Source organism: Macaca thibetana, chromosome 5, assembly GCF_024542745.1.
Source record: "Macaca thibetana thibetana isolate TM-01 chromosome 5, ASM2454274v1, whole genome shotgun sequence".
NCBI classification, from domain to species: Eukaryota; Metazoa; Chordata; class Mammalia; order Primates; family Cercopithecidae; genus Macaca; species Macaca thibetana.
In genome coordinates this window covers 49,967,447-49,991,070 of record NC_065582.1, presented here as the reverse complement: position 1 = coordinate 49,991,070, position 23,624 = coordinate 49,967,447, and the positions used below count along the sequence as shown (strand labels likewise).

Here is a 23,624-nt window from a genome sequence, read left to right as displayed (position 1 = left end):
TTTTGAGATCCTGTCACCACATTGTTACATCATGTGTAATAAAACCAATAATACTGACATTTTCCCCTTAAGGTATTAACTCTCATCTACCTGAAGATAACCAAGATAATCTCTTGAGGTCCTCACTAACACTATTTTTCCTTGATTCTATTTAATCAACATCTCCACAGGTGTTTGAGTGGTAGATATAAAAATTAGTGAATTGGGCAGGCGCGGTGGCTCACGCCCGTAATCCCAGCACTTTGGGAGGCTGAGGCGGGTGGATCACGAGGTGAGGAGATCGAGATCGAGACCATCCTGGCTAACAAGGTGAAACCATCTCTACCAAAAACAATACAAAAAAAAAAAAGAAAAAAAATTAGCTGGGCATGGTGGCGGGCACCTGTAGTCCCAGCTACTCAGGAGGCTGAGGCAGGAGAATGGCGAGAACCCAGGAGGCGGAGCTCGCAGTGAGCCGAGATCGCACCACTGTACTCCAGCCTGGGCAAGACAGCGAGACTCTGTCTCAAAAAAAAAAAAAAAAAAAATTAGTGAACTGGTTAGGCTGGGCGCAATGGCTCAGGCCTGTGACCCCAGCACTTGAGAGGCTGACGCGGGTGGATCACTTGAGCTCAGGAATTTGAGACTAGCTGGGCAACATGGCAAAACCCCATCTCTATAAAAAATACAAAACAAATTAGCCTGGCGTGGTGGCACGCACCTGCAGTCACAGCTACTCAGGAAGCTGAGGTGGGAGGATCACCTGAGTCCAGGGAGGTTGAGGCTGCAGTGAGCCATGATCATGGCACTGCACTCCAGCCTGGGTAACGGAGTGAGAACTGATCTCAAAAAAAAAAAAATAGTGAATTAGTGCCTCAAAAGGAAAAAAAAAATCATTTAATGTATTTCTAGCCTATAGATAGTAACTGGGCTAGTGCTGCAACTTGGCCTGGTGCTTCAGCTTGTTCATATCATGACACACTTGCAAATTAATGCATTTGTCTGACACACTAGGTTAAGCGGATGAAGCTGTTTGGGGCTAGAATTTACTAGCCGGACATGAGAAGACAGGTGCTCAGGAAGTCTCAGGCCCCACTTGGCTATCTTACCCTAGGGCTGAGGGGCTCAGCATCTTGAAGCTAACAAGTAGCTCATTCTCGGCACACTGGTTCAGAAGTTTAGTCTAGCCCATCAGTACTCTGAGTATTTGCCCCATAAAGCAAGCAGGTAACCAACACCAAATTCAGACAAATCTGCTGGACTGTTTTCCCAAAGAGTCAATCAGTTACTGGCGATCATCATCAAACTATCAGATTTAAAGTGTGTGTGTGTGTGTGTGTGTTTGCATGGCGGGTGGGGGGTGTTCTGGGTGAATTCTACCCTCTCTTTCAGCTCCCACTCTCACTTAGGAAGGACTTCTCTTTAGCATCAAATTAAGAGAAAGTGCTATGAAGCATAAAAGATGTAATAGACACAGATTCTGCCCTCAAGGAAACCTCTGTCCTTGGAGATGAAAGAGACATTTACATAAATATGTACTTGTTGAATGAATAAAAAAATTTGCAGAATCAGGTTAAAAGTGACACTTTTCAGAAAAAAGAGCTATAAAAAATTGCAGTGGAAATGGGGCAGGAAAAGTTTCCCTCTGGATAGGTTAAAGAAGTCATAGGGGCCGGGCGCGGTGGCTCACGCCTGTAATCCCAGCACTTTGGGAGGCCGAGGCGGGCGGATCACAAGGTCAGGAGATCGAGACCACGGTGAAACCCCGTCTCTACTAAAAATACAAAAAATTAGCCGGGCGCGGTTGTGGGCGCCTGCAGTCCCAGCTACTCGGGAGGCTGAGGCAGGAGAATGGCGTGAACCCGGGAGGCGGAGCTTGCAGTGAGCCGAGATCGCGCCACTGCACTCCAGCCTGGGTGACAGAGCGAGACTCCGTCTCAAAAAAAAAAAAAAAAAAAAAAAAGAAGTCATAGGAGAGAAAAGCACTGATACCAACTTTTTTTTTTTGGAAACAGGGTCTTGCTCTGTCACCCAGGCTGGAGTGCTCAACAAATCTTCCTGCCTCAGCCTCCCCAGCAGCTGGGACCACAGGTCCCAGGGTCTCTACACCTGGTGGCAGAGACAGGGTCTCACTATGTTGTCCTGGTCAGTTCTCAAATTCCTGGGCTAAAACAATCCTCCTACCTCAGCCTCCCAAAGTGCTGAGATTAGAGACGTGAGCCAACATGCCCAGGCCCATACCAACATATTGAAAGGAGCCTCTATGGCACTCAAGTATCCACCCAAAAGAAAGGAAGTAAAATATCTGACCATTTAAAATTTACAGTTTGTAAGCAAAACCCTGCTTTACAAAAAGGTGGGGTTGGGGGCAATGGGAAAATGAAGGTTGGAATTATAATTAAAATGCAATTTTACAAAAGTTATGCAGAGGGGTTTTTTGCTTTTTTTACCCCTCATTGCATCAGATCATCGAAAGCCTAAGTAATGTTACCCCCTTTAAAACAACCCACTTCGCCTACAGAAAAGCGATTCTGGATCACTTACCAGTTCCTGCCATCACCCTTCAGTTGTCAGCTTAGACATTTTCTTTCCCAAAGGAAGCTTTGGCCTATTACCAATGTCAGGAGTTTAGTAAGTGGTGTGGTATCCCACAGAATCCTATAACCTGCTTTGGTGAAGTCTGTTTCCATTTTACCCAATCAACGGGTCTGAAAATAGCTGGCCCTTTTGCGGCTCTGAATTCTACTAAATGCTTGAGAAATTCACATGGTCACTCTCTGCTCCTGAAGCTGACAGGGCCTAAAAGTCATTGTTGGGAAGCTGGGCCAGGGCAACCCCATCTCTTCTTGAAAGAAAAATGTCCTATAGTCATTCCTATCTGTCACCAGCGAGTAAGGAGCCTCTGCCTCTCAGCGTCCTCAGACAGGGGATGAGAGTAAAATAAAAGAAATCCTGCTCTGAACAATACTTTAACTAGAGGTACACTGTGGAAAATCATAGTTCTGACAATAGTATTAAATTATCACACAAAAAGATCAATTATCCCAAAGACAGGCATTTAAAAAACCGAAGTCTAGAAAGTTGCCCTCCTGTGTGTACCTGTTTATGTCTTATTACTGGGACTGCAATGATGTGGCTTTGAAGAACTTTGCCAAGCATTTTTTCATCAATCTCATGAGGAGAGGCAACAAGCTGAGAAACCGATGAAGCAGAAGAACCAACAAGGTGGCAGAACCAACAAGGTGGCAGAATCTTCCTTCAGGGTACTAAGATGCCAGACTGTGACATCTGGCAGAGTGTGCTGAACGCAATGGAGTGTGTGTGACCCTTGGAAAAAAGCAAGAATCTGACTCTACTGGAACTGTGCAAACTGGCCACTGACAAAAACGATCCCCACTTGTGTGACTTCAGGGAGATGCGCTGCTGGAATGATGAAGTGAAATCCATCAAAGAATTGGGTGACCATGTAACCTACTTATGCAAGATGGGGGCCCCTGAATCTGGTATCTTCTGGCCAAGCACAGTCTGGGAGACAGTGATGACAAGAGCTAAGCCTTAGGTTGGCTTCCCCATAACCACAGGGTGACGTCCCCAGTCACCAAAGCAGTGCCTACAGGTAGGGGTTAATTTTACCCATTGTATAAATTGTAGAAAAACTTCCACTTGAATTCTTTCATTTGTATTATTCCTTAACATAAAATAATTCAGTACCCCCAAAGAACAAAATAAAACTGTGAGTGCTACCTGCCATCAAAGAAGAAGAACTTCCCCCGTCCGTTCTTTTCTCCATGAACAAAGTTCCCCTCAAATCTGTCTGTGGAGGAGTAGGTGACTGTGCAGAACCCGTGTGGTAATCCGTCGTCATCCAGGTGTCCTGGAGAAAGGGAACCACAAGGCAAACTTTAACATCGTCAGTGCTCCTCCCATCTGACGTCTAAGCATTCACATGCTGCAAGACAAGTCCCCTGCCCAACTCTCCTCCAGCTGCCAAAGGGTCCCCTCCCTGGCACGAAAGGACAGTCAGCGTGCAAAGGTTTCTCACCTCATCGGCACCAGCAGTACCAAACTGATTGTTACGTACACTTTGTGAACTGATAGGTCCAGAACAGACTTAGACACATTCCAGAATATGAATTTTAAATAAGCTTGCTTTTTACCTGGAACTGAGAGTCATTATCAGTAATATCCTCTGCAGGGCATGTCACAATTTACCAAGTACTCTCCAGAGAGTCCTCATATTTGGAATTGATACCTCCAATCTCTCATGCTTAACTGAAGTATGGTTGAGATTCCACTGTTTTATAGTCAATTGCCACATACGCAGTCATTGGAATAAATTATCTAATTCTAGAACATTAAGTATGCAATATGATTTTATATATCATTCTATAATATGATGTGGAGGACTGCTAGCCAGTCTGAAAATCTCACTGCTATTGTTATATTCACACGAAGGACACAGTCATATCTTTAAAACTGCCCTAAGAGTTATACAGCTCATTGTACAAACACAGAAACCTGGAGTCCTTCTCACCTTAAACTTGAGCTTAACCTTAAACCTACTGCTTTACTTTACAAAATCTTCAGCTTTGAATGTTTAGTAATAACCTTATCATATACCTTCCACCATTGTGTGTCAGAGGGCTTGTATTTTAAATGGAGCCAGAGTATACACATGGTCATTTAAGCAATGATTGTGATTATCAGCAGAAGTTATTACATGGACCTTTAAGTCACTGGTTCTTCCTAGGTCAAAGATTGGTATAGTTTAATATTGACATTTACAGTCAATGTTTACACTTTTTATTACTATCTACACGTTTTACAAAACCCAGGAATCACCTTATTGGTGTCTTCCCAATCATTCTGGTGAGCTGATTTTGCAGAGGTGGGTGAAAATGAAGGCAGTAGTTATTCTACTGGCTTTTTCTTGGGGTAACAACCTGGGCCATGGAGAGAAAAGGCATGAAAACATTAAACACTGTGTCTAATGCAGGGACATTAAACATTGAAATGTAGCTTCCAGATGGCTCACAGACATAAAAGGAAACACAAACCATACTATCACAATGAAATATTTAGTCTCCTAAAATAATTTATTCTAACATGATAAAGCAATATTAGCCCTTGGAAAAGATGGTAAGTACACACTCTCATAAAGAATAAATATGCGGCCGGCTGTGGTGGCTCACGCCTATAATCCCAGCACTTTGGGAGGCTGAGGCAGGTGGATTACCTGAGGTCCGGAGTTTGAGACCAGCCTGGCCAACACAGTGAAACCCCATCTCTACTAAAAATACAAAAAATCAGCCAGGCATGGTGGCAGTCGTCTGTAATCCCAGCTACTCAGGAGGCTGAGGCAGGATAATCGCTTGAACCCAGGAAGCAGAGGTTGCAGTGAGCCAAGATTGTGCCACTGCACTCCAGCCTCGGCAACAAGAGCGAAACTCCATCTCAACAACAACAACAAAAAGAATAAATATGCTTTTTATTTGTATTATTAATTACATAAACAAAATAGCTGCAAACAAATACAGTGTTTTATTGCTACATCTGACTCTGTATATAATGGGTTACCAAGAACATCTTACAATAAGACACATCTACTTAAATAAATCATAATCAGTATGGATCCCTTCCTTTTAACACAAAAGAGGAAAGGACCAGGAAATTAATGGTCAGAATGGAACTAGGCCATAATTGCTTTCCTCTCGCTCAAAAACGAACTGTACATGACATAAATTCAATGACATTTGAGTCATATGAAATCACTTGGACAATTACTTTCTAAATATCTGATGCCATTTCTCTCATTGAAATAAAGTAAATTTACTTTTCTCTTTTCATTAAAAAAAGCCACTCAGTGTATTGCTAAGAGCTTTTTTTTAGTGAAATGTTGTTGCAATCAAGTTAAATTTAGGCATATAAATTCAGTGTCCTACTTTTGATTTAGGTATTAATATCCAAATAATCAGTTTAGCCTCATACTAGAGCATTTATTAACTTATTGAAAATGCTTTCATCATAGAAAACAGTTCACATATTTCAGAGTTTTAAAAGCTTATGTTTGATAAAATTTGTTATTCCACTTTAGATTGAGAGAATTACCATAAATCTGAACACTAAGGAAAAAGTTTCCAATATAATTAATTTCTACCTTCCTTCAGCCCTGTCCTATTTCTGAATAAAACACTGAAGGTTCACCCTCAGCAATGGAATTTAGATATTAGGGAAAATTGAAAGTGTCATATAACATACTACAAGCCCTTGGAGGATAGTACTGATCCCAGTTGAGACGACAACAAAAATGTCAACTCCACTCCATGAAGAATCCTTCCTTCCTTCCTTCCTTCCTTCCTTCCTTCCTTCCTTCCTTCCTTCCTTCCTTCCTTCCTTCCCTCCCTCCCTCCCTCCTTCCTTCCTTCTTCCTTGCCTCCCTCCCTCCTTCCCTCCTTTTCTTCCTTTCTTACCTCACTCCCTCCTTCCCTCTTTCTCTTCCTCTTTCCTTTGTTTTTCAGAGACAGGGTCTCACTCTGTTACTTAGGCTGGAGTGCAGTGATGAGACCATAGCTTTCTGTAACCTCAAACTTGTAGGCTCAAGTGATCCTTCTGCCTCAGCCTTCCATGTAGCTGGGACTTTAGGTAGACATCACCACAACCGGCTAATTTTTTTTTTTTTTTTTTGAGACAGAGTTTCACTCTTTTTGCCCAGGCTGGAGTGCAATGGTGCCATCTTGGCTCACTGCAACCTCCGCCTCCCAGGTGCTAGCAATTGTCCTGCCTCAGCCTCCCTAGTAGCTGGGATTACAGGCACCTGCCACCATGCCCAGCTAATTTTTTTGTATTTTTAGTAGAGACGAGGTTTCACTATGTTGGCCAGGCTGGTCTCAAACTTCTGACCTCAGGTGATCCACCCGCCTCAGCCTCGCAAATGGCTAATTAAAAAATTTTTTTATAGAGACAGGGTCTCACTGTGTTGCCCAGGCTGGTCTCAAACTCCTGAGCTCAAGTGATCCACCCACTTTGGGTGCTGGGATTACAGGCAAGAGCCACCACACCTGGCCTCAATGCCTTTCAACAGGCAAATGAAGAGGAGCCCTATCACCATCTTAATCTCTTGGGAGAGACAAGGACAGGGGAGAGCTACCAAATGATGGCCATTACTCTGGTGACCTTGCACATTAAGGAGGTGCTTGGACGTACGACCTCTCCCTGTCATTCTAAAGGCTTTTAGATTGCTGGTTGTGAGACAGTTCTGAAATCTATTAGATGACAGCAGGAGCCCCTTCCTGGTTTGTTTTGTTTTCTTTACATCCTTAGGGTGTGATCAATTAAAGGAACTAGAGATTAAGGGTTGTGATCATTCAAGACTTCCACTCTGAATATTTAGCATCCTGGAGTAGTTTTCCTAGCAGTAGAACTTTATATCTAAAACAGCAGCCACAACCAAAACAATAACAGAGACTTTCCATGAGAAAGAGAAGAGACTGGGCTGCAGTGCTCTTACATCTTCTTTCAACATTAGTGCTAGAACAGAGTCTGACATAACTCTTTTTCAAATGCCAGTAAGATCACATAATATTTGGACAATATTTTGTCATGTCAGTAAGTCAATTTAAAATGCACAGGTTCTGATAAACAGAGGAGGATAAAAAGTGTATGAATCTACTATGATCTGGCATTGGGTAATATGCTTTCCTGTTATCAAATGCAAGCCTCAAAACAGTCTCCCATATTCTCATCTTACAGATAAAGACACCAATGCTTTATAAGACTTGCCCAAGTGCCGGGCGCGGTGGCTCAAGCCTGTAATCCCAGCACTTTGGGAGGCCAAGACGGGCGGATCGCAAGGTCAGGAGATCGAGACCATCCCGGCTAACACGGTGAAACCCCGTCTCTACTAAAAAATACAAAAAACTAGCCAGGTGAGGTGGCGGGCCTGTAGTCCCAGCTACTCAGGAGGCTGAGGCAGGAGAATGGCGTGAACCCAGGAGGCGGAGCTTGCAGTGAGCTGAGATCCCGCCACTGCACTCCAGCCTGGGCGACAGAGCGAGACTCCGTCTCAAAAAAAAAAAAAAAAAAAAAAAAAAAGACTTGCCCAAGAGACATCACCACTTTGAGTGTGCTGATGAATACTGAAATCCCCTTCTCCAAATCCTTTAATTGCCATTCTAGACACTGGCAAACTAGTTGAACACACTCTTCCTTGGTGATGGTAAGAAGGTACCTCTGAAAAGGTAGGAACCCCCAGGTCCCCGGCAGGGAAGTGGAAGAAGGATTTGTGGTGAAGATCATTCAACCACCAGATTTCCAACAGCATATCCCGGTTGCAAAGTCTTATCTCTTCCAAGTGTTATCTAACTTGAAGGGAAACACTAGTCCTCCTTGCTCTGCATGAGGTCAATTTGTAAAATGCGCCAAGTCAGCCAACAGCCTTCCAGGCGAGTTCCCACTGAACACAGGCTGAATACCAGTCCCAAGCAACAGGGAAAATTAACTTGAATGACTGCTCTGTGTTTATAAGGTTGCCCAAGCTAATGTTCTGTGTTATCTGTCTGTAGCATGATTTTAAATATTTACAGAAGTTAGAGAAAGGAAAAAAAGTATCAGTTCACAAGTCTACTTTTTCACTTTGTTCTATGATTATTATCTATTGAACAGATAGAAAGTTACAATTTTCCCCTCTAGTTACTTCTGAGGGAGCTTCTTCCTGAATCTGATAAGAGTCAGGCCTATATTCTAAGCAGCAGTGTACATCTCAATCTCAGCAAAGTAAATTCCCTCTGGATCAGACACCCAGCTGCTTAATGTCTCAGGCTTACTCACAAGAGATCTGAGAGTGGTGTGCGAGTAATTCCTTTAGAACCAGAGACCCTACACACATACCGTTGGTTTTGTAGACTAGAACATTGCTTTAAAAAACCAACAATAATAGGCTGGGGCGCGGTGGTTCATGTCTGTAATCCCAGCACTTTGGGAAGCCAAGGTGGATCTCTTGAGCCCAGGAGACCAGTCTGGGCAATACAGTGAGACCCCATCTCATTAAATAAATACATACATAAATTGAAAAACAAAAAACAACAATAATAAAAGGCAAGCTTATTCTGTTTAATGCAAAGAACATGCCCTCCTTGTGATGCATTCAATCACTGACTCTTAAAAACATAGCTTGACATTTTAAAATTTTTTTTATTTTTTTAGGTTTTTCAAAAAATTATTTCAACTTTTATTTTCGATTCGGGGTTACATATGCAAGTTTGGATAATTTTATTTTTAAGGGTAATTGTTGGCAAGAGTTCAACTATTAGTTGTGAGGGTCATAATTTTAATATGTGGCCCACACAGAAAGGGTGCTACAATACACTTCATATGCATTTTTTCCTAGATACAGGGCATGAGCTGTCTTAGTAGAGACATGCAGAATCTGATATTAGGGGGAGTGTTAATAAAAAACAATCTTAATATTTTGAGGGGGTTGTGGCAGTGGAACACTGAGCTGCTTGTTTTCATTCTGGTCCCTTGTTCTGATATTTCCCCCTTTTGATCATTCTTCCACCATGTCTCCTATACATTTCCAGGCCCTTCTGTTTTTCCTGCCCTCATAACTGCGCATCTGGACCACTGCAAAGAGATTTCAAGGTACCCCACCTGCTGTGTCAGTCCCTCTGACTGTCCTGCTGGCCACTGCCTGTTAATCTTCCCGGAGTGGAGTCCTGATCCTGTCATTCCCTTTTTTAAAGAGCCCCCACGGCTTCCATGGCTTCCAGCACACAGTCCATGCTCTCAGCCTGTGATCCAGCCTCCCTTCCCTGTCTTCCCCTTCACTTTTCTCCTTGTAAGCTCCCTGTTGCAGTGAAACCGAATGACTGTTCTCTGCGTGCACCCGCAGAATTCCATGCCTCCGTGTCTTCACTCACAAAGTTCCCCTCGCAACCTGACTCAGCTCTTCGGCACCTCTTCTGGAAAATCTTTCCGCTTTGACTTCCCTAAGCTGAACTAATTTTTACTTCCTCTCAACCGTCACCATTCATCTGTATAGCTATTTTTCTTTGAAATTATATTAGAGACCACATCATATTCATCTTTGTATCTATGGGTAGACAAAGAAATAGATGCTATAATAAAATTCTGTTCCCAGATGCCCAGAGGAATAACACTGGAAAACTAAACATCACTCTTCACTGAACCAGTGTGTCTCAAAGTGTTTTCCAAAAGCCACAGCAGAGCTCAGGTGGAGCTCTGAGGCCCTCTGAGGCTCTCTGAGGCCCAGGGCTTGCTGTCTTCTCACAAGAGCACAGCCAACACAGTACACAGAACACTCTCTTGACACAGCCTCCGCCACTCCCCTCACCTCAGGGATTTGTCTACCCTGAGTTCAGAACTTCCCCAGAGTTACAATCATATCCTGAAAGAGAACTAAATGCACATGATATATAAGACATTTAAACTCAAGTCCTGAAGAGACTAATTTCTTCCCCAGAGTAAATCTCTAATGAAGAAGGAAAAAGAGAGCCATTGCAGAGGACACAGGTTAAGTTCTTTTTCCCCAAATGCATTTTTCTGAAAGTCACTGAACTCTATCAGAACCAACCTCTACAGAGTTATAGTGACAAAAAAAAAATGGCACTGACATAATATTTAACTGTCACTTCCAAACTCAGTTATCAAGTGTTTCATAAATTTGACTAACTCGTTAAAAATAAAAAATGTAGGAAGACAGTTTGGTCTGGTGGAGGGCCGTTTTGGAAGTCCAAGCCAGTCTCTCCACCTCACTGAGTGTTCTTGGATTAGTCCTTAACTTCTGTATGCCTCAGTTCCCGCCTCTGTAAAATTAGGATAATATTAGTACCCACCTCATAAGACTGAATAGGACTGAATGGATAATGTCTGTGAAACACTTAGCACACAGCCTGCACTTAATAAGAACTAAACAATTATAGCAACGATAATAATAGCTATGACAGTGAAACTACTGAGAACAGAGGCTGTGTTTATGGAAAGAGGTAGATTAGTTGGTACTTAAACACTAAGATATTCAGACTAGCTTCTCTTTGGGAAAGAGCAGAAGCAGTTTATACCAGTCCCCTGTGTAAGTGTTAGATGTTATGTAAAGACTATTGCAAACAGCACTCACAAGGCCAAGAATGGCTGGACAAGAGTGCATGGCACAGGTACAGTTTACTGCATGTGCACACACACACTCCTGGCACTGTGCAAGTTAGAGCCTGAGATGCTTCTTGGGCTTTTAAAGATTCTGTGCTGCTCTAATTGTTTAGTTACCTACAACTGAGTGACCATGTGTCCCAGGTTGCCCCAGACATTCAAGGCTTAAGCTACTTGTCCCAGCATCGTTATTAATAGCCCCTCATTCTCAAGGGGTCTCTGATTTTGGACAATAATGTGGATGATTACCCTATAAAACAAAACCATCCCTGTTTATGTAAACCTCCCTGTTTTCGAATCCAGTGGACAGTCTCACAGAAACAATACTGATACATTTCTAAAGCTCTTGGTCACAGTCTGCAAAGGAGCCTGAGGACTGTGGTCAACTGGACATATGTTTGTAAACAGCTTCAAAGGGGAATGAATGTGGTTTAACACGGAGAACAGTACCAGCAATCAAGGGTTTGTATTTAATTTTTACAAGTAAAAGTAAATGTTGAAGAAAGAAAGCAAACCCTAACAATCCTGGGATCATTTTTCCTTTATCTTTCACAACATGGAGGCACAAGAAGTCAACAACTTTTAACTTCTGAGAAGGCTCCCTGTGGATCAACTCAATCAATGTATCTGGGCTCCAGTCAGCCCCAACATGGGCTTTATTTATTACAGAGATAAATAGCTCTGTGAGTTCACAACATGGTGAAAATGTTCTTAACAAAAACCACACACTCTTTAATTGGCTTCGAAGTTAGATGAAGAAATAAGTTTTAATATTGGCATTACATTGAATACTTTTCAAGAGTTCAGAAATGTTAGTCTGCTTAATCTCCCCTTAAGACCTCAGAAGCACTGCAAAGGGAATTATGTTTATGAAAACATTAAAACTGATTTTTCCCAATGTAACAACAACCATGTATCCTTATGCATTTGTAGTGTTGCCACTTTTTTGTTTATCTTTCGTCAGAACTTGTGTTTATACAAATCAGACAGAAACCAGATTCAACAAACAGCTAAAAATTATTTACTCACATGCTTGGTTTAAAACATTCTGGTATCATACCACACCACACTGAAAAACATCACGACGTACTGTATGTAGTGGAACCAAATAAATACACTAAAGAGTATTTTCCAGTATTCGCTGTTACAAAATCATAACATCCCATGATACAAACAACGAGATTGTATAACGTCCCCACATCGTTTTTTCAGAACTAGCAAAAAAAAAAAAAAAAAAAAAAAAGGTGGAGAAACTCAGCAAAACAAAGTGGCGAGAAAAGTCGGGGGAGGGGCGGTAGAAGAGAAGGGGCGGAGAAACACGACACCGAGGCGGTGATATCACCCACAGCCAACGGCATGGAATTCAGAAAGTTAAGTGTCACCCAGCAATTTCGGTGCGGGCTCGCGGCGCGCCTGCACAGCGTGGCGGCTGCACCCCGGCGAAGCAGGAAGGGGGAGGGGGAGGCCTGACTGAGTTCGCTCGGGGGCAGCGGAGGGGAGGGCCGCCCGCCTCCCGGACGCCGCGCGTTCGAGTCCCGGGTCGGGAGCCTTGTCAGTCGCCCGACAATGATTTCATCTTTTCGGAAGCGCTACCGCCTGGGCCGCGGCTGCCACGTGCCCGGTCTGGCCCCGTGCGCTGCGCCGGGGGACCTACCCGGACGCGGCCGCGGCCGCCGCCGGGCGCAGAGGCAGCAGAAGAAAAGGGCTGGCGGCCGGGAGGGAATCCGGGTGGCCAAAACTGGGCTAGGGGATTGCTCCGCGGAGTCCGCCGGCCTCAAGCGGCTGCCCTGAGGAGTGCACCCACCCTCCGCGCCCAAAGGAGGAAAGGCCAGAGCGCGGGGCAGGTTTCGCAACTCCGAGGGTGGATGCAGGCTGTGGCCGGGCGGGATGGCGCGGCCGTGCCTTTCCAGCGCCCCCGGCCTGGCAGAGCCCCATTCTCGGCCTGCGCCCCGCCGCGCAGTGCGCGCTCCCGGCGGCGTGACCGTGGCTGTCGGGCCCCCGCCCGAGCCGGGCAGCCGGCCACCCGTGTAAGGGACAGTGGCGGCCGCGGGGCCCGGCGCCGCGCCGCTTGCAGCCCGCCACTCCTTCCGCGCTCCGGGCCCTCTGCGCCTCCTCCCCCGGCCCTGGAGAAATGCTTGTACCTTCCACCGCCTCCTCCACCATCTCGTCGTCGCTATCCATGGCGGCTGGGGACCCTGCCCAGCTCGGGGCTGCGCGGCTGCCTCCCGTCCCTCCGGGTGCTCCTGGCTGCTGAGCGAGCTCTGGGGCTCGCGAGTTTGGAGGAGGAGGAGGAAGAGGAGGAGCAGTCGGGGCTGGCTCGCACTGCCTCCCCCTACAGCCCTTTCAATTCCTTGGCCTTCAGCTGCTGCGGCAGCAGCCGTCGTCCCCCCTCCCTTCGCCCACTTGCCCCTCGCCTCGGAGGCTCCGGTGTGTCGCCTTGGCCGCTGCAGCTGCTGCAACTTTCTCCTGTAATACCCCCTCTTTGTTATCGAGCAGCTGATCCGCTGACATCACCCAGCGCCGGTGCGCTCCCTCCCTCGCTGATTGACAGTTCCCTGTCCCTTTCCAGAAGTAAGGCTCCTTAAAACGAAAGGCGCTCCGGGGCCGAGCGTATTCCGCGTCCCAGCCAACCCGCCTCTGGCCCGTGAGCGTTTCTCCTTTGCTTAGGCGCGGCTTGGCGCGCCCCGAGCGCGCAACGCGGTCCCGGGCGCTGCAGGCTTCTTCCGGACACTTGGACGGCCCATGGGGGCTCCGAGCTCCCGGCCTCCAGTTGTGCCGGGAGCAACTTGAAAGTCCGCCGTGCACTGTCCGTGCCCCCTCGAGACAACCTCCAAAGTGCCAGGGAAGCTAAGGAAGCGTTTCTGACGCTCTGGCGCCTGGACTTCCTCTCACCCTCGCCCCCACATCACCCCGTTCGCCACCGGGAGCTGCACGAGTGCGACACGCACCGGAGCGCAGGTGTCCTCGCGGTCCCGCATCGCATCCGCAAGCCGATTTCCCGAGCTCGGGGGCTGTTATCTGGCCCGGATTCCGCAGGATGGCGGGTCCACCCCAGCGCCCCCACTCCCCGCCCTCCTTCGGGTCGCCAGGCCCTCGGGTGATTCAGAAATGCATCAAATCCAAATGGCAGCGGGCTCTCTGTCAGGCAGGAAACAAGCCGCACCGAAGGCTCGGCAGGTTCCTTCTCGCGGCTGTAGTAATTGAAAAGGAGCCGCCGAGTGGAGCTAACGAGGAAGGAAGGACCCTCCGTCTGGCGCGCCTCTTTCCCGCGCCTCCCGCCCTGTAAGTGCGATGTCCCCAGCTGTCTCCCTGTTTCTCCAAGTGCCAACCACTTCACAGATTCAGGCATCCTCAAGTGGAGAAAACCACTGGGCACCCGGCTTCCGGCCCAGCCACTTAGTGTCATTATGGCTCTGCCTCTTACAGGTGGCGGTAAAGGACGACTGTAAATAGCCGATTAAATAGATGCAAATGTACACAATGTACCGTGGAATTACCGGGTGCCACTCTGGGCACCTGCCAAGAACAGCTACTGCATGGAGGGGAGGAGGGAGCAAAAAAAAAGTAGTTCCATTTTGCTTTCTGAACAATGAATGAGACTTTGGGGATTTCAAAATACTTCCAGCGCCCGGGAGACTACTCCTTGTTTTTGGCTCTGTGCTTAAATGGTAGATATTTTTGTCAAGTATTGCCGGCTTGTTTCTTAAAGGCAGTTTTTCCTCTGTGAAAAAGAGAACAATGCTAGGAACATTAGTACCACACACTTCCAGGAATTTCAGCCCCTTTGACTATTTTAGAAAGGGGAGGGCCCTGGACCAGAAGTTAGGAGACTTTGAGTCCTGGTGCTGCTCACCTGCAGAGGTGTCTTGGGAGCCCAGCCAGCCAGCCTGAATTCCTCCAGATTAGAGGCTTAGTCTACATTGACATAAGGTCCTTGGGGCTTAGGCTAGACCACTCAGGTTCTCTGGCTCAAGCAAGACACCCTCTAGCTTAGTCTACACCTCTCTGAAGTCTCTTGGCTTAGGTTTGACCTCCTTAAAGTCCTCCAGTGCAGATACTGGGAGTCCAAGGCTAAACAGAGAAGGTGTACCTGCAGTGGAAGATGAAAGAGCCGCTTTAGGTTACATCATTTTCAAACATGAACCACAGAAACAGGATTTTATATCTGATTTTTAAAAAGCTATCATTTACTGAGCTCGGTCACTCACTGGTTTTGAATTATATATTTTTTCTTATTTAACCTTTTTACATATCACCTCCTCCCTTGCATATTATACTGGTGCACTAGAACATACCAGATACTTCCCCAGTTTCCAGTTGATTTTCAGGGGTGAATACAATGCTGAAAGCTAAAGAAAGCAGCAAAAATACTTCATTCTCTTACTCAAAGGGGGTGAGGCAGGGTTGGGAGGCTGGAAGAAATCTCCTCTCCAGACGCACAGAAGACACAGGTTCGTGGTGGGTGGGTACGTGTGGGAGTGAAGGAGAGGGGAGGAATCATGTTGCAAGTGTCCAACTGTCCCCTTGGTGCTGTGAGGTTTTCCCAGCCTAAGCACCCAAACTGTCAAGCGCTCCCTTTCTATCTACTACCTTGAGAACACCTGAAACCCTGCCTACGGCCTCCATGGGTGAAGCAGAGATTTCCTCCGGACCTGCAAGAGGCAGGGACAGAAAGGGAGCACGGTCCTTCTAGCAAAGTTAGTAGTGATGGGGGGGGAGGAACTACCAGAGGACCTTCACCAGATCTGCACATGACTCAGGCAGCAGCAGGGACACAGTTCCATCCCTCTTCCCCCACCATTCATTCCTGCTGGCTCTGGGCCCAAAGCTAGGGCAAAATGTTTTTATGACTCTCTTAAGATCCACTTGTACCTTTACAAATCATGTTGTGTATATTTCAAGTCTCCTTCTCTAGACGGACTGATTCTTATTTATGGTCCTAGAACACAACACAGTGCCTGGTACAGAATGTGGGTTAAGCATTGTCAGCAATGATTTTGCAGATAGGAATATTCTGTTTTATATAAACAGTGCTGAGTCTTTCTCACAGACTGGATTCTCCTCCTGTGTTTTGGCAAAGTGCTTTGTTTCAGTTCAAATCTGAAGAGCATTTTTGAGTTGTTCTACTTTCCCACATCGACTGGCCCCAAATCTGCTTCCATCGCATTCTTTCCCACAGTTTTCTTCATTGAGAGCTGATTTCATAAACTCTCTTTCTTATTGGCTTTCCACCAGTTTCCCCTGTCGTACTCTGTCCCCACCAATGTGGTCATGGGCTAGAAAATCAATAAAACTCTTCATCACAAACAATGTGTAGCAGCAGCAGCGGCAGCAGCAGTGGCAGCAGCAGCGGTGTGGCTCAGCTCCTAACTTGGCAGCTCCCAGTGAGACAGAACGAGCTCTACTGGGGAGGAACAGGACTGCACAGGACATCCAACATCTAGGCTGGGTGAGAGTTGCTTTCGTGTTCACATCAAGAGTGACTTTTTTTTTTTTTCCTGTCTCTGGTCTTGAGTCAGGAGGAGGGGTGACTTTTCTAAGCTGCTCTGGCTTAGTTTCCGTTGCCTCCAAGGCTGGATTCCTTCTCTTCATACCCAGCTTGGGAAACATAAGTCCTTCTTCCACTGCAGCAAGCAGTCAAAATACTGAGTTAATTTTATTCATTCTACCACCCCTGTCTTTCCCTGGAGAAGGCTGGTGCTTACATACAAGACTGATATAACTTTTGCAATAAATATATTTTTACAAGCTTCTTGTATTTTATGCACCTTCCTACATTTAGGGGAAACAATTCTGTCAATTCGCTGCTATGCATGCTAAGCGAATTGTGAAACAACTAGTGAATGTGGAACTTGTGTGGGATTCACTACTGTTGGCTGTTACTGACTCTTCATCCTGCCCGCTGGCAGGGACTGGAGGGGCCCAAGCAGTCTTCTGGGTCTCCATGTATTTGGGAGGGAGAAGCCTCTGAGACCTCAGCGGTAGGAAGTCGAATCAGGGCCTCTCCAGGTGGCCTGGTGACTTTATGGTTGTTGACCTGGCTCTGGTTTCCACCACTTGCTTACACCACCAGCAGGAAGACAAGGATAGAACTAGTGAAAGAGCTTTTAAATAATCATCAAGTCTCGTTTTGGCACTACTCACTACTTCACAATATTTTTTCCCACCAAATTAGCCAGTTTGATTGAGTTTTTACTTTGTTTTGGTTCCACCAAGAACTAGCGAAGCAACTGGGCAATTCAGTTCTCAGGGCCTTCGTTTTCCCATTTGTAAATGAGGAGTTGGGCTACATAAATTCGAAGCTCAAACTTTCTCTGTCACCTTTTCTGGAGGAAAGGTAAATAGAGCCTGAGGAGCCCCAGGAAAAGGCACATAAAAAGGAAACGGGAAGAAGCCAGGGCAACTCTAACAAACTGAATACTCAAGTCCTCTCACTTTAATGGCTCTATCTGGGCAGGCGGGTGAGGGGAGAACCTTTATCTTGGCTCTAGGGAGGGAAGCATGGAAGTTTTAGGAGAACCAAGGTTCCTGGGTTCTGAATCACTGAGTCACTAATCAAGTGGCTAACTGTGTTAGTGACAACTGCAGAAACTGGAGGGAGGGGCTGGGAGAGGAGCAGTGAGGAGGAGACCGGTGGGGGAGGAGATGGGGATGAAAGGGAAGCGTTTGCAGCTTGTAGAGCACTGGGAAGAGCAGGGACATCAAGGGCACCAAATAAAGGTCCAGGGAGCAAAGAAAGAAATGGAGAAAATTCATTCTGCTGGAAATAGACATGACTGCAGTCAGGAAGAAGACTTACAGATTCAGGGTGACCTGATTTGATTACAGCAACAGGAAGTGCAGGAGAGAGAGAGGGCAGAATAACCTGACCTAAGGAAGTGAATTAAATAATAGAGAAGACACTACAGTTGCCATGGTATTAAAATACCTCATGCCACATTAAGCTTCCTCTTTCTCTTTTGCTTGATTCTTGTTTTTGCAACATGTTAATGTCATTGCAGTGTATCCAGTAAACTAAATTTAGACTTTCTGGGGAGGGTGGGGGGAAGGGAAGATGCAGCCCAGATCTCCCTGTTTGGGTCGACTCTGGGCCAATATTGTTCCTTCAGAGAGTTCTTGGGGTTTTTTGCATTATGGGATATGAAAACTTTTATGTCAGGCTTGGGCCTAGTGAAGCTGCTGAGTGAAATGATTTAAAAAAAAAAAAAAAAATGAGGCCAGGCGTGGTGGCTCATGCCTGTAATTCCAGCGCTTTGGGAGACAGAGGCAGGTGGATTACCTGAGGTCAGGAGTTCAAGACCAGCCTGGCCAACATGAGGAAACCCTGTCTCTACTGAAAATACAAAAATTACAAAAATACAAAAATTGGTGGTGCATGCCTGTAGTCCCAGCTACTCGGGAGGCTGAGGAAGAAGAATCACTTGAACCTGGGAGGCGGAGGTTGGAATGAGCCGAGATGGCACCACTGCACTGCACTCTAGCCTGGGCCACAGAGTGAGACTCCGTCTCAAAAAGTAAAAAATAAACACACACACACACACACAAAAGAAACATTGGAAATAGTTTTCAAAGGGGCATCTGTTTTAGAAATTACTTCAGAAAAACAATAGGATTGCAGAAATTTGAAAAATAAAGACAGCCACCAACAAAACCAAATGTGTTTTCTTAGGTATTATTTTCTCTAACTGCTTTTGAAAAATTACTGGGCTAAAATTAAGATGATTGGGTCCTGCAATTGGTAGTCTGCAAAAGCAGACATTGCAGAGGGCAGGTACATGGTACACTCTTTTGACACTACCATACCCAGGAGGGGCAGAGGAGTATTTCCAGCTGACCTATTTACCACAAATGTCACAACATTCATCAAGGGTCAGCTCTTGACCTTCCTCGAGTGGACTCACATTAACTAGACACTGAGAGACAGAGATGTATACCTGAATGATGATGGACAGATCAGAATACTCACATCGTCAGGGCAAAAGGTCTCTCTATGTAAATAAATGCACTTGAGAAGACAAATTCCATCCGAAAATTTGCTTAGTTATCTGGAGTAGAATGAATGACATTCGTTGTGTGGTCGACAAGACAAATACTCCTGATACAGTGTTCTGAAAGAATGAGGTTGCTCACCCATCCCACTCACCCCTGCTTAGATGGCCCTGTGGCTTCTGAGGCTTCAAGCTTCTTTCCCCGTGCTCTAGTTTCTTCAAACCTGTTTCTCCACACAGCATCCTGTACAGCCCACTAGGCAGATTTACACTCTCTAAGTCATAATGACATTCTCTATCTTCCTGGCATTATAGCCAAGTCACTTTAATGGGAATTTGAGGTAATCCTCAAACTTTTCAGTCACAAATTGAGTCACTCTCTTGGTTTATGCCCACTGAATTCTAGCCAAAACCATTGGGTGTGCAGATTTTGGTAGTCAAACTTTCTGAGAGCAACCTAGTTCTCAAGTTCTTGGGAAAGCATCTCATTTCTGTTTCACGAGCCATCAACAGTGGGCCAACCTTCTTAGGCTACCATGATTTCTGAGAAATAGACCAGACATATTAAGACCCATGTGGCCTGTTCTGTGATACAGTCATCCACGTTTTCCTGGGCACTCAGCTCAAAGATATTTCTATTCTGTGCAGGAGTGGAGAGGTTGGTTCTTTGCTATGATGACTTAGGCAACGGAATGCCACCTTGAGGATGCAGGTACCATCTACTATAACATAGATAGAAGTCAAAGTGTCCTCTTCATTGTCCAAATGGGACTCTCTGACTTTGAATCCAATATCCAGAAATGAAAATATACATGTGGTCCTCTTCACTCAGTCACAAACAAAGACAGGTTGATTAAAATGTTTCTGGGACCTGGCATTGAAATGACAACCCTTGATCTACAGGCAGCCCTCACCCGGAAGGGCTTGATGCTAAGCCATCCCTTCCTGTATGTATTTGCTGGAGACCTGTCTTGCAGCCTCTTTGGATCTGGCATGTCCTTTCAGGTCATTTAAGGCCTTATTGATCCTCCTTGCTGAGTCCATAGATCAATTCCTAGGAAAAGATGCTGTAGCCAGCTTTTGGAATGTCTTTCAGACAAATTTAAAAAGCCCTGCTCAAATGCTCCTGTGCTTAAGATAGAGGACCAAAAAGAAAGCAGCCCTGTGGTAGGCCTTGTACTGTCTCCTTGGAGAAAAATGACAGTTGAGAGTAGGTCTTCTGCAAGTTATAAGCATCACTTCCCAACCTGGCATCTGGGGAATGCCTTAAGTCTGAGACAGTGTGAGTTCTTCAGTAGAGCAGGGAGCTTGGTCATTACTCAGCTGTGAAGTCTTGGCACCTCCACCTCATCTGTGTCCCCTGCTCTGTGCTCTTCCCCAAGATGATGTGGCAAAGGTTGTGATTTGAACCAGGTCAGGTTCATTCTCAGTTGTAGACAAGATAAGAGAGAGGGGAAAATCAATGATCTCTCCCTTCTTGCCAATCCTATAGAATTTGGAGTATCTGCAACTAACTTTCCTTAATATTTTGTAATGATCCTTCTGAAAATGTGCATTGAGAATTGTGGGATTGGTTATATCCAAGTAGAGTCATCTTGTTTATAGGCTTATTTTCATCTAAGGGGCTATTTTTATTGCTGACATATACCTTTCAAGTATTTGGAAAGGTTTATCCTGAATGGAATGTAATTTGGCATCTCTGAGCTCATTTGCACCTCACAATAATTCATCCCCAAGACCAGAGATGTTTAAAGACTCGCCCAGGATCCCACAACTGAAATGTGGCCAAATGAGGCTCAAATCAAGGCCCACTGGGTCTTCAGCCATACCTCACACTTCATGCAGAGTGACAAGACTCCTCAGAGGGTGGGCATCAGAGGGCAGGGGTGAAGCAACAAGAGATGTCATTTAGAGACAGTCTGCTGTTTCCCAGGAGACTGAGTCACATCCTTTCATTTCATCCTGAAAATGACCTTACGGAATATGATCTCCATTTATAGATGAGGAAACCCGAGACTGTGAGTTCAAATAACATGTCCGGAGTCGCATAACTAGTGAGAGTGGGATTGGAACCACAGCTGTGCAAACCATGAAAAGGCACAGATAGAGGAAATGGGAGTAGCAGGACAGTTGTGGAGAAATAATTCTAGAAGATTATTTAGTAAAGGAAAAGTTCTTAAAGAAGCACTACATCAAGTTTATGGTGCCATACAAGATGGACTTATGGGGTGTATTAATCTGTTCTCACATTGCTGTAAAGAAATATCTGAGACCAGGTAATTTAGAAAGAAAAGAGATTTAATTGGCTCATGGCTCTGCGGGCTACACAATAAGCATGACGGCATCTGCTCAGCTTCTGGGGAGGCCTCAGCAAACTTACAATCATGGCAGAAGGTGAAGGGGGAGCAGGCAGTCACATGGAGAGAGCAGGAACAAGAGAGAGAGGCGGAAGGTGCTACACACTTAAACGACCACATCTCTTGAAAACTCACTCACTATCATGAGGACAGCACCAAGAGGATGGTGCTAAACCATTCATGAGAAATCCATCCCCATGATCCAGCCACCTCCCCACAGGCCCCACCTCCAATATGGGGGATTACATTTCAACATGAGATTTGGGAGGGGACAACATCCAAACTGCATCGTAGGGGAAATGACAAAATCACAATGGCTGGCCTCTCATGGCAAAGGAGAGATTTGACCTTGTCTCTGTGGGGTATGCTTTTGTGGAGGTGTCCCAAGTGACCCCCATCCCTTATTTGAGATGATATACTTCTTGGGTTCAAGTCGTTCAGTTTGTTTTTCTGGTTCTGGTGGCTGAGTGGAGGGCAGATATTCTCTCTGCAGCAGATGTGCCATCCTTCACAGTGCCTAGCATGCTACTGGACGTACAGGTGTCCAGGAGGTTGGCAAGCATATTGCCAGGAAAAACTGTTCTACCACTGAGGGCCCAATGCAGACAAGCCCACCATGAGCAGGCTGGCTGGCCATGGGTAAGGATGCCCATCTTAGGAGCAAGGTACAGCTGACAGATGACTTTTGAGCCGTGGAAATGGAAGACAGAAAAATGCTTTTTGAAGAGCTTCATTAATTTTTATTTACTTATTTATTTTTGAGATGGAGTTTGCTTGTTGCCCGGGCTGGAGTGCAATGGCATGGTCTCAGCTCACTGCAACGTCTGCCTCCTGGGTTCAAGCGATTCTCCTGCCTCAGCCTCCCAAGAAGCTGGGATTACAGGTGCCTGCTACCACGCCTGACTAATTTTTTTGTATTTTTAGTGGAGATGGGGTTTCACATGTTGGCCAGGATGGTCTCGAACTCCTGAACTTAGGTGACCCGCCCGCTCAGCCTCCCAAAGTGCTGGGATTACAGGCGTGAGCCACCGAACCCAGCCGAACTTCATTAATTTTTAAAAATCCAGTCTTAATCTATAATTTTAAATCACCATTTACTTTATTAATTTTAGAAGAAAAACATTCATTGGAGAGAGATTAAATAGAATATCAAAAATAAAATGTACAAATCACTCAAAATCCTAACAATCAACAGTAACTATGACAAACAATCTGGTATGCCCTTTCAGACACTTTATAAAAATATATAAGCATAGCTGGGTGCAGTGGCTCATGCCTGTAATCCCAGCACTTTGGGAGGCTGAGGCAGGCTGATCACGAGGTCAGGAGATCGGGACCAGCCTGGCCAACATGGTGAAACCCCTTATCTACTAAAAATACAAAAATTAGCTGGGTGTGGTGGTGTGCACCTGTAGTCCCAGCTACTTGGGAGGCTGAGGTAGAAGAATCACTTGAACCCAGGAGACAGAGATTGGAATGAGCTGAGATCGTGCCACTGCACTCCAGCCTGGGTGACACAGCGAAACTCCATTTCAATAAATAAATAAATATATATATATATATATATATATATACACACACACACACACATACACACACACCTGTCCTATAAATGTGTTTATAGGACACATAATCTTGCATTTTTTAAAATTAACTCCATTCTTAAGTAATACATTAATTAACTGTCCAATGGTACATTTGTTTCCGTGTATTACAGTTCAGCATTTTATTTATTTATGTATTTATTTATTCAAGATGAGGTCTTGCTCTGTCACCCGGAGTGCAGTGGCATTACCACTTCCCAGGCTCAGGTGATCCTCCCACCTCAGCCTCTCGAGTAGCTGGAACTACAGGTGTGCACCATTACACCTGGCTAATTTTTAAATTTTTTTTTTGTAGAGATGGGTTTTCGCCATGTTGCCCAGGCTGGCCTTGAAATTCTGAGCCCAAGCAATCCACCCACCTCAGCCTCCCAAAGTGCTAGGATTACAGGCGTGAACCACCGCACCCAACACCCAGCCACAGTTTGTTTTTGTTTTTGTTTTGAGACGGAGTCTTGCTCTGTCGCCCAGGTTGGAGTGCAGTGGTGTGATCTCAGCTCACTGCACCCTCCGCCTCCCATGTTCAAGCAATTCTC

General features: G+C 45.6%; 2 protein-coding genes across 22 annotated transcripts in view; both read right to left on the bottom strand.

Moving 5' to 3' along the window:
* The window catches only part of SETD7 (SET domain containing 7, histone lysine methyltransferase), a 54,556-nt gene extending 38,619 nt beyond the window's left edge, over positions 1 to 15,937 (bottom strand). For 6 of the 7 annotated variants that reach the window (XR_007725660.1, XR_007725662.1, XR_007725661.1 and 3 more), the window contains exons 1-2: positions 13,284 to 14,617; positions 3,724 to 3,853 (exon numbers count right to left, since the gene is read on the bottom strand). Coding sequence is in view for 4 of the 7 variants with exons in the window: in XM_050790244.1 (XP_050646201.1) it covers positions 3,724 to 3,853; positions 13,284 to 13,323 (170 nt within the window). In the remaining 3 variants the exon portion in view is untranslated. Of the gene's footprint in view, positions 1 to 3,723; positions 3,854 to 13,283; positions 14,618 to 15,933 lie in introns of those variants that run through there. The other variant, XM_050790245.1, reaches the window with a different exon arrangement.
* NDUFC1 (NADH:ubiquinone oxidoreductase subunit C1) overlaps positions 1 to 23,624 on the bottom strand; it is an 829,703-nt gene that overhangs the window by 260,800 nt on the left and 545,279 nt on the right. Inside the window, exon 1 of one of the 15 annotated variants that reach the window (XM_050790278.1) lies at positions 16,814 to 16,823. The exons of the other annotated variants lie outside the window; for them this stretch is intronic. The gene's annotated coding sequence lies outside the window, so the exon portion shown is untranslated. Of the gene's footprint in view, positions 1 to 16,813; positions 16,824 to 23,624 lie in introns of those variants that run through there. 15 annotated transcript variants of the gene reach the window in all.